At 36.8% G+C, this 16,394-nt stretch overlaps 1 protein-coding gene across 1 annotated transcript in view; it reads right to left on the bottom strand.

Annotated features, from left to right (window-relative positions):
- The window catches only part of LOC127877755 (proteasome adapter and scaffold protein ECM29-like), a 97,114-nt gene that overhangs the window by 48,529 nt on the left and 32,191 nt on the right, over positions 1 to 16,394 (bottom strand). The window contains exons 15-20 of the mRNA XM_052423963.1: positions 9,757 to 9,860; positions 8,143 to 8,287; positions 5,412 to 5,615; positions 2,236 to 2,308; positions 1,597 to 1,688; positions 865 to 999 (exon numbers count right to left, since the gene is read on the bottom strand). Of these exons, the coding sequence (XP_052279923.1) occupies positions 865 to 999; positions 1,597 to 1,688; positions 2,236 to 2,308; positions 5,412 to 5,615; positions 8,143 to 8,287; positions 9,757 to 9,860 (753 nt within the window). The remainder of the gene's footprint in view (positions 1 to 864; positions 1,000 to 1,596; positions 1,689 to 2,235; positions 2,309 to 5,411; positions 5,616 to 8,142; positions 8,288 to 9,756; positions 9,861 to 16,394) is intronic.

Below are 16,394 nucleotides of genomic sequence, written 5' to 3'. Positions count from 1 at the left end.
TGATTATCCCACAATACAATACAAAGCTAGGTCCCCATGCAAGCTGATTATCCCACAATACAATACAAAGCTAGGTCCCCATGCAAGCTGATTATCCCACAATACAATACAAAACTAGGTCCCCATGCAAGCATGCTTTAGCAAACTTTCATCAAGATAGTTCAATTAGCTTTGTCATCATAAAAGTGACAAAATAAAAAAATACCCCTAATATTGAATGTTTCTATTTTAAGTAGCACTGACCTTGACCCTATCTGCAATCTCAAATGAAGTTTTGATGAATCACATCCATGCATTTGATTGCATGACAATAGCTTATTTTGTTTTTGAGTTAGTTAGATGAATCTATTTTTAGTAACAGTTGCCTTAACTTTTGACCCGATTTATACCAAATGAAACCAAACCAAGGTCTTGATATAAATTATTAATATATTTAAATTTATAACAATAGCTGAACTGTTTAGTGAGTTATTGAGCAGAGACAATTGTTCCATATTTACGATTTCTAACCATGACCGACCTATCGCAAATGCAATACAAAGCTAGGTTTGCACATGAGGTATGTGTCGAGTTTCATAACAATAACTCAATTTGTTATTGTGAAATTCCGTTGTATCCATGTGGCTATTCATAATAACCTTTTGATGAATGTCAATCTAGAGAAAGCAAACTTGGCCTATTTAGTCATTTTAAAACTTAAGAGTACATGTTATAAGGTTTAATGAAATCCCGCATGCAATTCCAGAGAGCTTACCAATTAACTAACAAAGCTTGGATGCGGATGATAGTGCAAATAGAGAAACCTGTCTTTTCTTCTATATAAAAAGTAAAATTTCGCATAACAACAAATTCACTTTGACCAACCTTATTTGACAGTGACTTCTGCATGGTCTCAAGAGCATCTAGAGTGCAGCCCTCATCCCCACGGCTACACACCACTATGGCGTACAGGTTGGCTGCATGGTCACGGATACCATCATTTTTAGAGAACACCAGGGTCTGTAAGAGAGTTTTATCATACCACCACATTGATATTTGCCTGATATAACATTGCCTGATATATTTTTTTATATCATGGTCAACAGGAAGTTCTTATATCAGTCATGTGTGGAGGATGGTCATATTACTCGGAATCACCTATAAAGTAATAACTTTTAGTAAAATCAAATCAGATTCAACAAAACAAACAATTTGATACCAAGATGTAATATATTTTAAACACAAAATGCAACCCAAACAGCAAAAAACTTTTTTTTACAAATACTAAGCACGCGTGTTCATGACGTCATTATTAACATGTCAAACGACAAAAGTCATATTCTTTCCCACTAAAACTGCAGCTTTTTAGCGATTGTTTTCATTATTTCTTTATGTACAGTGATTCACATTAGCAGGGTAATGCTACAATTCCTAGTGAATAGATGCTTGTAAAACATGTATGTTCAACCACTTTAAGTCATCAATATGGGAAATCATTAGGTTATTTAATGTTGAATACCCCTGCAACATTGAATTTTTATTTGTTGACCTGAAAATCAAACTTTGTCATATTGTCATCCCAAATAACCATCACACCAATATGCATTATCAAATTACCTTGAGCCAATCAAGATGTTTGATAAATTGTGGGACCAGCAGCTCTGCAGCCATGGCAACCATTTCAAGGAGGCAGTACATGGGCAATTCACCTGAGAAACAAGTAAGCATATATTCAGAAGATATCACATATACATCAGATGGAATCAAACTGTGTAACAATAAAAATGGCAGTGCAACAAAATAGGTTCTCAAACATTTTACTTATTCTAATGACCCCAATATCAAAAGGGGTCATCTACTGTCCAAGGCCAAGGCACATGTGAAGTATCAAGCCAATCCGTCAATTCATTGACGAGTTTTTGATCAACCTGTTTGACGTTGACCAATCTCCTGCCTACCATCACACCTTCATCCTTGAGTCTGCGCCACCACCCAATTACTTCTCAATGAGCATTACATTTGAGCCAAGATTCATGAAAAGTATTTTAAAAGTATGTGGGACATTGAGTAGACACAAAAAATGGAAATGGTAATGGAGGCTGAAAAATTGTACATGTTAGTACAAAATTGTATAACCTTTATCTTCAAACATAGGCATAACTAAAGTACCCACCTGCTTTGCGGTGGACATTTAACAAAATGAGGAAGTTCAAGACAATATCACAGCGGTATGCACACCATGTGTGTGTTACTCACCAACTGCTGCCTTTACCAGCATCACTGCAAGTGTCACATACGTCTGTACAGGACTCCGCTCTGAACTGTCCTCCTACAAAAATCAGCAGTGATCACAATGCATATGAGCTGTGCTCTAGGAAAGCACATCGTAAAGCAGTCTGCACAGGCCGATCAGGGACAACATTTTCTGTTGAGACAACATTTCATTTAGAAGAGACTTCCTTTCAAGGAATCATTCCACAAAAGTGGAAAGTGTTGTCCCGATAAGCCAGTGTGAACTGCAAAGGATTATCAACCAATGCGAAAGACAAAAAAATCTTACAGAACACGAGGTCCGATAACTTAAAAAATTTACCGAACCTCACCTGATTTTAATGGACCTTGTTCTCCTTTAACCAAACAATAGAAAATAAATGTAATTGAGTTCATTTATTATGATGTTCATAACGGTAAACAATTTTAAATACAATAACAACTGAATTAAACAAGAGCACCGCCTTGCGGGTGCAGACCGCTCATCTATTTTCTTTTTAAAGGTGAAGGGACTCTCATTTTCAATCACAAAGGAGGGAGGGGTGGAGTGAAGAGGGGTGTATAGTGTGGGTGTGTGGACATATAACATTATTTTCCAAAAATGCGAAAAAAATATATAAAAATTCGGGGGGGGGGGGGGGGGGGGGGGGGGGGGGGGGGGAGGGGGGGTGCGATGGTTGGACGGTATTTCAAATATAAAATAATAAAAATAAATATTTGTGTTTTTTAACCGTTTCAAAAAAAATAACAAAATAAAATTGGGGGGGGGGGGGTGGGGGGGGTGGGGGGGATGATGATCTTAAAAAAAAAAAAAAAATAAAAAAAAAAAAATTAGAGGGGGGATTCGGGTGGGGGGAGGGGGGGGATTCTTGGGTGCGATGGTTGGACGGTATTTCAAACATAAAATAATAAAAAATATATTTGGGTTTTTTAACCGTTTAAAAAAAAAATTGGGGGGGGGGGTGGGGTGGGGGGGGGGGTATAGTGTGAGGGTGTGGTCATTTGTGAGATGATCAAAAAAAAAAATAGGCGGGGGGGGGATTCGAGGGGGGGGGGGGGGGAATTCGGGGGGGGGAGGGGGGAAGGGCACGGGGGATGGTTTGGGTGGAGTCTATTGTGGTATGTCAGGTAAGAGTAGTTTTGTTAAAGTATCAATCAAATCTAATCATAAATAAAGAAGTTATGGCAATTTTAGCAAAATTTAATAATTTGACCTCGAGAGTCAAGGTCATTCAAAGGTCAAGGTAAAATTCAACTTGCTAGGTACAGTAACCTCATGATAGGATGAAAGTATTTGAAGTTTGAAAGCAATAGCCTTGATACTTCAGAAGTAAAGTGGATCGAAACACAAATTTAACCATATATTCAAAGTTACTAAGTAAAAAAAGGGCCATAATTCCGTAAAAATGACAACCAGAGTTATGCAACTTGTCCTTTTACTGTACCCTTATGATAGTTTGCGAGTGTTCCAAGTATGAAAGCAATATCTTTGATACTTTAGGGGTAAAGTGGACCAAAACACAAAACTTAACCAAATTTTCAATTTTCTAAGTATAAAGGGCCCATAATTCCGTCCAAATGCCAGTCAGAGTTACATTACTTTGCCTGCACAGTCCCCTTATGATAGTTAATAAGTGTTGCAAGTATGAAAGCAATAGCTTTGATACTGTAGGAATAAAGTGGACCTAAACACAAAACTTAAACAAATTTTCAATTTTCTAAGTATAAAAAGGGCACATAATTCTGTCAAAATGCCAGTCAGAGTTACATCACTTTGCCTGCACAGTCCCCTTATGATAGTTAGTAAGTGTTGCAAGTATGAAAGCAATAGCTTTGATACTTAAGGAATAAAATGGACCTAAACATAAAACTTAACCAAAACTTTCAATTTTCTAAGTATAAAAAGGGCACATAATTCTGTCAAAATGCACGCAAGAGTTATCTCACTTTGCCTGCCCAGTCCCCTCATGATAGAAAGTAAGTGTACCAAGTTTGAATGCAATAGCATTGATACTTTCTGAGAAAAGTGGACCTAAACGCAAAACTTAACCAAACTTTTCAATTTTCTAAGTATAAAAAGGGCACATAATTCTGTCAAAATGCACGCCAGAGTTATCTAACTTTGCCTGCCCAGTCCTCTCATGATAGTTAGTAAGTGTACCAAGTTTGAATGCAATAGCGTTGATACTTTCTGAGAAAAGTGGACCTAAACGCAAAACTTAACCGGACACCAACGCCGACGCCAAGGTGATGACAATAGCTCATAATTTTTTTTCAAAAAATAGATGAGCTAAAAATGTTCTATAAACACATATGGTAAAACTTTCACTAAAAAGTAAAGGACGCTTTGTGATTTGTTTTTGTATATTTTAGCCATCGTTGAAACAGTCTCTTGTACTGCTGATCTGCACATCAAATCGTGAGACGGAATAGGCAATGGTCGTTTGGTTCCTCACATTCAAATAACAATCATCAAAAGGATTTAAACTGGTAAAATTCAACTAAAAACATAAAAATTGTGTCATCTACGTCATGAAACAAGGTGTAATATTTAACTGGTTCTGAGAATCGCACTTAGAATTTGTTGCAAAGAAAGCAAGTTCGACTGGTTGGTAAAATCCATTTTATTTTAAAGTTAAACAATCTATCAAACTAAAAAACACATAAACCAGTCTGTATTTTTTGTTACATAATTATAGTTTCGTTTGCATTGTTTTACATAATGGATTTTAAACAGACACAAGGTCTGACAGTAACGGGAATAAAACTGGACTTCAGTAAATTGTATCGGAAATATCTGAGATCCAACGTTTTTCGCATGGGTTGGGCTTATCTAAATGGACATTTTATGCACATGCATCAAAACCCTGCTTTCCAGAAGCAAAGCTCATACATATCTGTATTACTGGGTAGACAATTAACTTGTAGATTAACATAAGATGTCTATCTTTCTCTGAGGATCAATGTTTGCAAGTATGAATGCTGTATGTTGAAGGGGAAAAATATGTTTATTAAGCAGCCAAGAGAATGTTTTGCTAACAAATGGCTTTACTTACCCATTATTTTATTTTTGATGTATAAAAAATATACACAGAATTGATATCATCAAGACCCAAACAGTAATTTGTCATAGTTTTTTTTTTATCTATTTAAGTCCTTACCTTAAGTAGTGCAGAGACGTATTTGGAGATGACAGGAGCCTGTTCCTTCATGTCAGCCACACCATCAACGTCTGGGGGGAGGCCCGCACTTCTGGCCAGGCAGGCACGCAGGAACACCAATATCTCTGAGAATGTGGCCGGGTTGAAAGGCAGGGTGTGACCAGACCCTTCATAACGCTTCTGGGAGGTCACGCGTAGATCTGCCTAAAGACCACAATACATACTGCAGACATGCAGGTTTATCTATTCATTAGGTACAGGACTTCACTATAAATTAGAAGATTGAGGACTAAATCCTGGGCTCAGCCACATAACTTGTATCAATAACCAATGCTTTTGGTCATTTAATTCTTTCTACATGACATGTGTGGGCATTGGTCATTTACTCCTCTCTACATGACTTGTGTGGGCATTGGTCATTTAATCCTTTCTACATGACTTGTGTGAGCACTGGTCATTTAGTACTCTCTACAGGACTCGTGTGTGAATTGGTCATTTAATCCTTTCTACATGACTTGTGTGGGCAGGGCATTGGTCATTTAGTCCTCTCTACATGACTTGTGTGGGCATTGGTCATTTAATCCTTTCTACATAACTTGTGTGGGCATTGGTCATTTAATCCTTTCTACATGACTTGTGTGGGCATTGGTCATTTAATCCTTTCTACATGACTTGTGTGGGGATTGGTCATTTAATCCTTTCTACATGACTTGCGTTGGCATTGGTCAAACAATCCTTTCTACATGACTTGTGTGGGAATTCGCCGTGGCGTAATGGATAAGGTGTCCGCCTAGCGATCGGGTGGTCATGGGTTCGATCCCCACTCGGGGACATTCACAAGATCTTCCCCAAAGACACCAAGTACTGGTTATAGGCCCAGGAAACCGACTCGAGAGCGTTTCTATAAGCCTGAGGCTTTTGATGCAACCAAGCTTAAATAAATAGGTTTAAACTAAACGTGTGTGGACATTGGTCATTTAAACCTTTCTACATGACTTGTGTGGTCATTGGTCATTTAATTCTTGTTAAATGACTTGTGCATTGGTCATTTAATCCTTTCTACGGCCATTCTTTCCCTACCTTTGATTAAAGCAGGGCAGTTGTCAGTGACTGGTTTAAGCATGTGTAAATAGTACCGATACACATGCAAACCTAGGATGAACTGATCACTGTGACTGAAATACTGTTAAACAATCGAAAAATACAAACAAGATCAACATTTAACAGTTTGTCAAAATTAAACATAATTGAAGTTTGGAGACAAATCTCTCTCTCTCTCTGTCTAGAACGATGAATCTGCCTACAAAACGAAAATCTGCATTCCCACTTCATACATTGCACATGTGCTTTAGGATCACATGAACAGAGGATTATTAAACCTACATTATGTTTAAACATTAACAATGTAAGCTTAAACCAATATGTTTTTTAAACTTGGTTGAGTTATAACCATAATACTAAATCTCAAGTTTAAATAATCACCGTGAGAACCAAGACAGTTGTTATTTAAGCATGGCAATAAAAAATGGCATGTAAAAGCTGCAGACACTTTGTGACAATTATTTTAATTCATTAAGGCAATCTTCTGCAAAATGCATATATTTATTAATATTAACAAAGTCAATTACCATTTGAGCAAAATGCAAATATTCTATTCTGCCCAAATAAAAAAAAAAATGTTCAATTTTTTTTTTTATTTAAAATTTACATTATGTTTCATCATAAGACCACAGAATTTAATACAACTGACTGGTAACTTGCTATTCCTATGTCAGCCCTAATAATGAATTTTGCATGTTCTCGCAGAAACAGTGATTAAATTACACTTCAACACCGTTATTTCGAAGTCGTCGGGACCGTTAAAAAAACTTCGGATTAACGATAATTCGAAATAAACATTTGACAGAAGACTTCTTTGATTCTGTAAAAATGAAACGTTGTGGAATTCGCATGGTTTTGTTACACGCTTACTTAAAAGCGTAAACTAGTCAGATAGCAAATAGATTTCCACTTGTAACAAACGGAGGAATAACACGATTCTTTTTCTTGTTTTTATATTTGTCTAATTACAGAACATATAAAATATAAAGAATAGCACAAATTATCAGACATAAATACATATGAATACATTTTCGGAAATGAAACATTTTTTTTAAACTAATACGCGATGTATCTCTGAACAACGGCGTTCGCGCAGACGACAAAGGTGTAATGATCGGCTATTGACGCGCCACGACAAAGGTGTGAAATTACGCACCGTATTTTGCAGTTTTGACTTCGGATTAAAGATTGATAATTAGGTGCGAATTATAGTGTTGGGACCGACTGAATCACTTCGAATTAACGATTTCTTCGGTTTAACGAAGTTCGGATTAACAATGAAATTTTACATTAAACAAAGGAGAACCAAAATCGGGACCTGAAAAATACTTCGAAATAACGGTGACTTCGGATTATCGGTGTTCGAAATAACGGTGTTGAAGTTTACACTTCATTTTTTGCAACTTCTAAGGTTTTTGGTTTGTAGTCATTTAGCAGACTGCATTTGCTTCCCAGTCTCTCCTAATTTCATGACCAAGTAATGACTACCATTACACCACTAAATACTGATATATACTACAGAGTTAGGGTTTGATGCAATACTGATTCACATTATGTTCAAAGCAAAAATCTTGATACAACATACAACAGTTTCCCACTAAACATATTACATGCAGAGTGGATCTCTCACCTTCTCCTTGATGTACAGAACCATGCGAGGGAACGCTGGCAATATAATGGTATCTAAGGCAACAGGAGACTTGTTGGAGGTCAGTTTGTCCATACCCCCTGTGATATTGAGCGCCTTACGAGCCTCAATACGGATATCCTCTTTCCTGAAAAAGACAATGGAACAATATGCAGTGTCACATGAACACACATATCCCGGAACGATGCTGGACACATCAATTAAATTATTTGACCCCCAATGTAAACAAGAAGTATCGTTGAAAACGATGGATGCTCCCCGATGATGCGCTTTGTCAATCTATGTGTTAATAGCCACCTAAAAAAAGTATATTATTAGCCTCAATGGCCTTGACCCCAAATGACATCAAGCGTCATCAAAAGGTAGAGGACTATGTAAGGTACCTAGATGCATATCTAAGAGATCGGTAAAATATTGAAGGCGCTATGAGAAAATGTAACAAAAGTGTGACGGAAAAATATATTATTAGTCTCGATGACCTTGACCTTGATCCCAGTGACCTCAAACCTCATCAAAAGGTAGAGGTCCATGCAAGGTACCTACATGCCAAATATGACAGAGATTTGTAAAGTATTGAAGGCCCTATGAGAAACTGTAACAAAAGCTTGACGGAAAATATATTATTAGCCTTGGTGACCTTGACCCCAGTGACCTCAAACCTCCTCAAAAGGTAGAGGTCCATGCAAGGCACCTACATTGCAAATTGTAAGAGATGGGTAAAGTATTGAAAGCCCTATGAGAAACTGTGACAAAAGCGTGACAGAAAATATATTATTAGCCTCGGTGACCTTGACCCCAGTGACCTCAAACCTCCTCAAAAGGTAGAGGTCCATGCAAGGCACCTACATTGCAAATTGTAAGAGATCGGTAAAGTATTGAAGGCGCTATTAGAAACTGTAACAAAAGTGTGAAGGAAAATCTATTATAAGCCTCGGTGACCTTGACCTTGAACCCAGTGACCTCAAACCTCATCAAAAGGTAGAGGTCCATGCAAGGTACCTACATTGCAAATATGTAAGAGATCGGTAAAGTATTAAAGGCGCTATAAGAAACTGTAACAAAAGCGTGAAGGAAAATCTATTATTAGCCTCGATGACCTTGACCCCTGTGACATCAAACAGTGTATGAGAAATGGTAACAAGTGTGACGAAAGGAAGTAAGGAAGGAAGGACAAACTGGCAACTATATGCTCCGCCAAAATTTTATTTCGGGGAGCATACAAATTTATTTAAAGTTTATTGGTTTCAGTTTCTTATTTCATTCATTTGTAAAACTGAATAAAAGCTCATGGTGAGGCATAAAATAGTTTTAATATCACATAAAATTTTACAAACAATGCTGACTCCATTTATGTTCCAATTTAAGTCAAGTTTCATTCAAATAATTTCAAATGGTACAATATGTGACTTTAAAAAGTTTTAAATGGGTAAACTTGGTTTGTACCACAAGTTAAGTTTTGTGGGTTTGCTAAAGACCTTTTTGAATTTTCCGTTATATTTTCAGTATACTCAATTGTGACCAGAAGCAAGTGTTCAGGTACTTAATGGTTCCCAGCAGCAAGTTTACTCACTGGAGTCCAGCAGCAAGTGTACTTACTGGTCCCCTGCAGCCAGCAGTAGGATGTAGCTGGCAGGAACATGGTCTCTAGGGAAGATCTTCTCACAGTACTGCACAGCCATCATGCGGGACTGTGGATCATCCTGTAAAAACAGTTAACAAGTCAGTAACAAGTTAATTTGTTGAATTGATATCCCCCGCCAAAGTTTTGTTTATGTATGGGTGCAAATCCCTTGATATAAGGTATAATAAATAAACAAATAATTGTAGGGTCATTGTTTTTATATATTGCAATTATCAAAAACAACAAAGGACAATAAATCTTATTTAAGGAAGTGTATTGTTATGTCCTTATGCATGACACTTCTTGTCATCAATATCAATACACACATTTCTGTTGAAATCTTATATTGTATATGAGATATAGCCCTAAAAAGTTACATCACACTAAAAACAAAGGGCAATAACTCTAATTTAAGAAAGTGTATGGTTATGGCATACATGCCAGAAATTTTCAGGTCCAAATCAGGACATTCCATTAAACAAGAGCTGTCAGAGGACAGCGCTTGACTATTTGAGTGCTTGACAGTATAACATAAGCCATCATGGGGAAATTGTTTAAATTATTCAATTAGGTCAAGGTAATAGTTAATGTATATTTTCCACAACCTATTGAACATTTGTAAAGACATAAAACAAACTAATAAGATTTTATTTAAAGTTTGACAGCAATAGCTTGAGTGAGAAGTTTGGACAGTCCTTCAAAATATATATATATTTTTTTTTTTAACCATGTTTCAAAGAAAAAAATATTTTTTTTGGGTTGGGTACAGGGGGGGGGGGGGGGGGGGGGGTGCGGTTGAGAGGGGGATATAATGTGGGGTGTGGTCATTTATTAGACGATCTTTCAAAAATAAAAAAAGGAAAACAAAAAAAAAATTGGGGGGGGGGGGGGGGGCAGGAATTCTGGGTTGGGGCGTGGGGTATTGTTTGGGTTGAATCCATTGTGGTATTCAGGTAAGTGTTGCTTTGTCAAAGTAATAATAAAACCTGATCATAAATAAAGAAGTTATGGCAATTTAACTTAAAGGCTCTATAAAGGTGAGAAAACAAATTATAATGCGTATAAACTGGTCTAATTTTTACCGGATTTCAGTTTCATGTGCATAAAAAATGCTCATAACACAGCTGAAGTGCAATGTTGTCAAGACATATGGAAGATATACCCGTTTCATAATTGGTAGAAATGTTTACAACTTTGCAACTAACGTGATGTGTAGCCTCAAAGCGTTTACGTATGCTAAAAATAGCCGAAAGAAAATTAAATTTTAATTCTGTTTTAAACAATTTTTACCAGAAGAAAGTTACTTAATAGATCACTACAAACGTTTTAACCATTGAGAAGAGACCAACTTTGTGAGTGATACCGGAAAACGTTGAAAATCAACTATATATTTTTGGTGACCTGAGTGACTTTCACTTTCACTTTCCGAGTAAACAGCGATGTAAATATACTGATTGTTTGTAAACACAATTGACTTGGAGGACACTATAATTTGAGCTCAAAGCAAATTGTATTGCTTATTTTTGTATGGGAATGTCCAATTGCATATACATATTGTTTTTTGATAACCTTTATAAATAAAATATGAAAAACACTAATTAAAAATCGGTAAATAATTACGGATCGTGACCTTTATAGAGCCTTTAAATTTATTCTTTTGACCTTGAGAGTCAAGGTCATTCAAAGGTCAAGGTCAAATTGAACTTGCCAGGTACAGTACCCTCATGATAGTAAGAAAATATTTGAAGTTTGAAAGCAATAGCTTTGATACCTTAGAAGTCAAGTGGATCTAAACACAAAATTTTGCAAAATATTCAGTTACTAAGACAAAAAAGGGCCATAATTCTTACAAATTTTTGAGGTGGTACTCAGACTTTAACATAGATTTATCAATAATATGCATATTCTAAATGGAAAAAGGGCCATAATTCTTACAAAATGCTTGATACAGTTGTCTGGTCTTGTTTATAGATTGGGGCCATGTTGGTAAAGTTTGCAAAATATTAAAGCAATATGTCAAGGGACATTGAAAAAATTTGAGTTGGTACGCAGACTTTAACATAGATTTATCAATAATATGCATATTCTAAATGGAAAAAGGGCCACAAATTCTTACAAAATGCTTGATACAGTTGTCTGCGCTTGTTTATAGATTGGGGTCGTGTTGGTTAAAGAAGTTTGCAAAATATGAAAGCAATATGTCAAGGGACATTAAATTTTTTGAGGTGGTACGCAAACTTTAACATAGATTTATCAATAATATGCATATTCTGAGAGAAGAAAGGGCCATAATTCTTACAAAATGCTTGATACAGTTGTCTGCGCTTGTTTATAGATTGGGGTCATGTTGGTTAAAGAAGTTTGCAAAATATGAAAGCAATATGTCAAGGGACATTACATTTTTTGAGGTGGTACGCAAACTTTAACATAGATTTATCAATAATATGCATATTCTGAGAGAAGAAAGGGCCAAAATTCTTACAAAATGCTTGATACAGTTGTCTGGTCTTGTTTATAACTTTGGCTCATCTTGGTAGAGAAGTATGCAAAGAATTGAAGCAATATGTCAAGGGACATAGGAAACATTTGGGGTAGTACGCAAACTTTAACATTTGCACGCTCACGCCGACACTGGGGTGAGTAGGATAGCTTCACTATATATATTTCATATATAATATTCAAGCTTAAACAATTTTTTTTTAAATAAAATTCATTTAAATTATTAAATACTTACCTGTTATCTTATGCTTATACTTTCCAAGGGGAAATAACTCATACGGAATTTTAACTGGGAATCCGCCACCTCAATACCATAATACAGGCCGGGTTAAACATAGTGCAATGCAACCTAGCCAAAAATCGGTAACCAACCCTCAATATTCTTTCAATATATATACAAAAATATTAATCGAATAGCGGGGTGGGAGGTGGGACTTACCGATAACAGGTAAGTATTTAATAATTAAAATGAATTTTATTTAAAAAATTTGTTTTAATGTCATAAATACTGACCTGTTATCTTATGCTGATTTTGCAGCTGCGGTGGGAAGGTTCATATATATTTTCCCAACACAGTAGAACCCATAAACATGGTTATCAGCTAATGATAGCAAAACCTAAACAAGGGTTATCAAGTAATCTTCATTAAAACGGTATTAATTATGAATTCTCTGACAGAGTAATATGTCTATGTCGTGAAGAAGACACTACCGTTAGTGAAACCACAACAAGCCCAAACATATACAAATTGTATTGTTGGCACTTCAGAAAACGAAGATAAAAAGATGACAAAGGTGGTCGGATTCCTCCAGAAAACAGCTTAGAGCACGTCAAAAGTGGGGTGTGATTAATGTATGCCCACAAAACAGACAGAGCTCTTAATTCATGCGGTCAGATCCTAAAAAGGAATGAATCCTTAGATAGGATAAGAGTAACTTTCCTTAGTCGAGGTCTAACCCCTAGAAATAGAAGCCGCAGACACATCCCCACCCTTTTTTTGGGAAATGAAGAATGTCTTTGAGAACCTCGAATGAACTTCCGACTAACACTGCTGAGATAGAACTTCAAAGCCCTGATTGCCCAAAGAAGTTTATCCTCATCTTCATGACTACCAGTTTAAGAAAAACTTGGAAACTTGAACAAAAGCCATAATAAGAAGGAAAACCGTCTTAAAATTATATTGGAACTGTTAATAAGCCTGATGAAAAAGGTTCATAGGGAGCTCATTAAGCATCCCAACATGTAACACAAGTCAAAACCGCTAAAGAAGGTAAAGGAACGAAAAACATAGTGTTGACGTTCCATAGTTTGGATCAGTTCCAAAATAGGTAAGACAGCACAGAGTTGCGATGACTTACACAAAACAAGGTATTCGAAAGCATAATCTCTATCCTTTGATGAAGAAAAGAACAAATTTCTTATCATCAAGAAAAAGTGAGAAAAACCTCTATGTATCTAGCAGAGTGATTAAGGTAATAACTATGCTCTTGAATACCCAGTCAAAAATGAATTTCCATAGAACCTTAATACAGTTCTGATGGAATTATCCTTGCACAAGTAACAAGGATTGAAACTCTAACAGAAAAACGTTCTTCTGTAGAAATAACTAAAAGTAAATACATGTAGTGGCACATGTTTGGATCAGTAAAAATATGTCTCTCTGAGATATGATATTTGACCTGTGAAGAAGTTTCCTGAAAATAATTGTACAGGAGACTTAAAAGGTCGTAGAACCATAATCCCATGGTTCATTAAGTATATTGCATGAAATTATGGCAAAAACACTCACCAAGAAGGCAAGATATTCCAGTTTATGTCAATGGACGAATGTATAACAATCTCACACCCTGCTGGATCGATTTCTGTGAACTGCATTATTGACGTTGTTCAGCATACCGGTATATACTGCGATATACGATCGCATAACGCTAATTACTAGCGTTTGATGATAAACAACATTCTTCGATATACTATGCATCAATTTGTACACCATGCAACTTCACTGCCGCGCATGCGCAATTACATTATTTGAACCCAATGGATAAATAATTCGAAAGAAAGAACTGCAGGACAAAACGTCCAATAGGGCGTTGAGACGACCTGGTATGAGTAAGACGATAGAGAAAATTTGTTGTTCTCTTCAAAGAACGAATAAGTTCCTGATTTCCAGTTACAAGGAGTGATGATATGATCACCTCCGTGTCTGTAAGTAAACCACGACCGATGTGTGATAGTTGAAACCATCACAAAGGAATCGTGAAAATGTGTTGTAAATGAAAAACAGCTAAAAAGAATTTTCGCTTTTCAAGATGTAGATGTGCAGGTGATATTCATTAGGATACCACATAATTGAGAAATTCAAGATACGTTGTTCTATGTGATCGTCCATAACCTTCTCTGCTCACATCTGTATAAGATGTAAGGAAGGTTGCGGTAGAATAAACTATATTCTTGCCAAGATAATCTTCTAGTCTAGACACCACTGAATAGTGGTAAATAATGACAAAAAGATGGAAATCTGTGTCATTGAATAATCCCGAGATTAAAACAATTAACTTAAAAATAAAGCTGAAACGAACGTAAGAAAAGACGTCTCAGCAGAAAGATTGGTGACCGGACCGGTAAATACCGACCGGTGACCGGAACCATTTGTCAAGGATGGGTGGGCAAAGAAACCACGGCAAGCCGAACTTTCCCACTCCAAACACACTTGAAAATTGGTAGAATAGGACAGTGTTTAACACTTATAAGTTTATGACCTATCTACAGAATATAGCCTCTTCTTGAACCAATAACAGGCGCCTTTAAAATCCTGGATAATACAGGTCGTGAAGTCATCGATTTGCGAAGTACGGAAATATGATTGACAGTGGTACCTCCTGAATCCGAGGTATGATGGCAGAAAAGGTGAAAACCCTAGGAGTAACCTTAAGGGGGTCCACGCTTGCCGGTAGAATGCATGGAAGTATTAAATTCTGACTTGATTAATCCATTTACTTCAAGACTCCTAACCGGGACGAATTCTGAAAGGAATACGACCAGTTGTAGGAAGACGGCCTGTTATGGCCAGAAGTGTAATAGAAGAATTACTTTAAGATGAGGTCCCTCCAGATCCTAGGATCTAAGATCTGAGTTCAATAGCTCCCAAGCCATCTACAAGACTGTAGCTGCTATGCGGTCAATCTGATAGGCAATCCTCTTGTTGATTCCAGTAGCGTGAAAATATGCACTGTCGTAGGAGCAATAGAAAAGCAGAAGTCGATACAAAATGTCGTCTTGCTAATCCTGCAAGCGTCATAAATGTGTCCCAACTGTTCAGTGACACTGACTGCAAAGTCTGTAGCGGACAGGTAAAGGCGGTTAAAACAATTCATCCTGCGGGTCTCGAACATAAATTAAAAGAGGTAAAATAGTAATGTTCGACCTCAATGCTAGTCTCCGATCCCACTTCAGCCGATCTATCTGCAAGACCAGTAGTCTGCATGTAGCCGGTTGAGATAAAAGTACAAATAACAGATATAGCATGATTTGGTAACCGTCGCCAGAAGAACATCAGTACTGAAAAACACAAAAAGTCATGAAGATTGTTGAATCCATAAAATATAATCAATCATAGCCAGGGGTATACAACTAGGTAATGTAGACGATACCCGTGATACTAAAAACTGACCGATGAAAACACAGTGGAAAACCGGTAATTGGTAACCGAACCGGACCGGTCAATGACCGGTAAATGTAGCCAGGTGAACGGACCAGTCATAATATGACCGGTGACGTTACCAGTTAAAGACCAAAAATGGTGGAATCCATATGGTCTGATATCAATGTCAAGCACTGCTGGGAAAAGAAGATCGTGCCAAAAATCCAATCCAATGGCAATGAGACATCACTTATTCTGACCGGTGATCAGTGATCGGTGATATGACCGATGAATGGTGACCGATGTCCGGTGATTGGGACCGGTATAATATAACTGCGTCAGAATGGAAATATCTGGTGCAGAAGAATGACCATCCACGAAGTCATCTGATAATGTTAACCAGAAAACAACGGTAGATTATCAGTATTAATAGGCATAAGTGTCCTTGTAGTCGTAGTGGAGAAAAGAACAGCT

This window comes from Dreissena polymorpha, chromosome 4 (genome assembly GCF_020536995.1).
Source record: "Dreissena polymorpha isolate Duluth1 chromosome 4, UMN_Dpol_1.0, whole genome shotgun sequence".
In the NCBI taxonomy this organism is placed as follows: domain Eukaryota; kingdom Metazoa; phylum Mollusca; class Bivalvia; order Myida; family Dreissenidae; genus Dreissena; species Dreissena polymorpha.
Note: the sequence above shows the minus strand (reverse complement) of the source record. Positions and strands in the feature narration are given on the sequence as shown.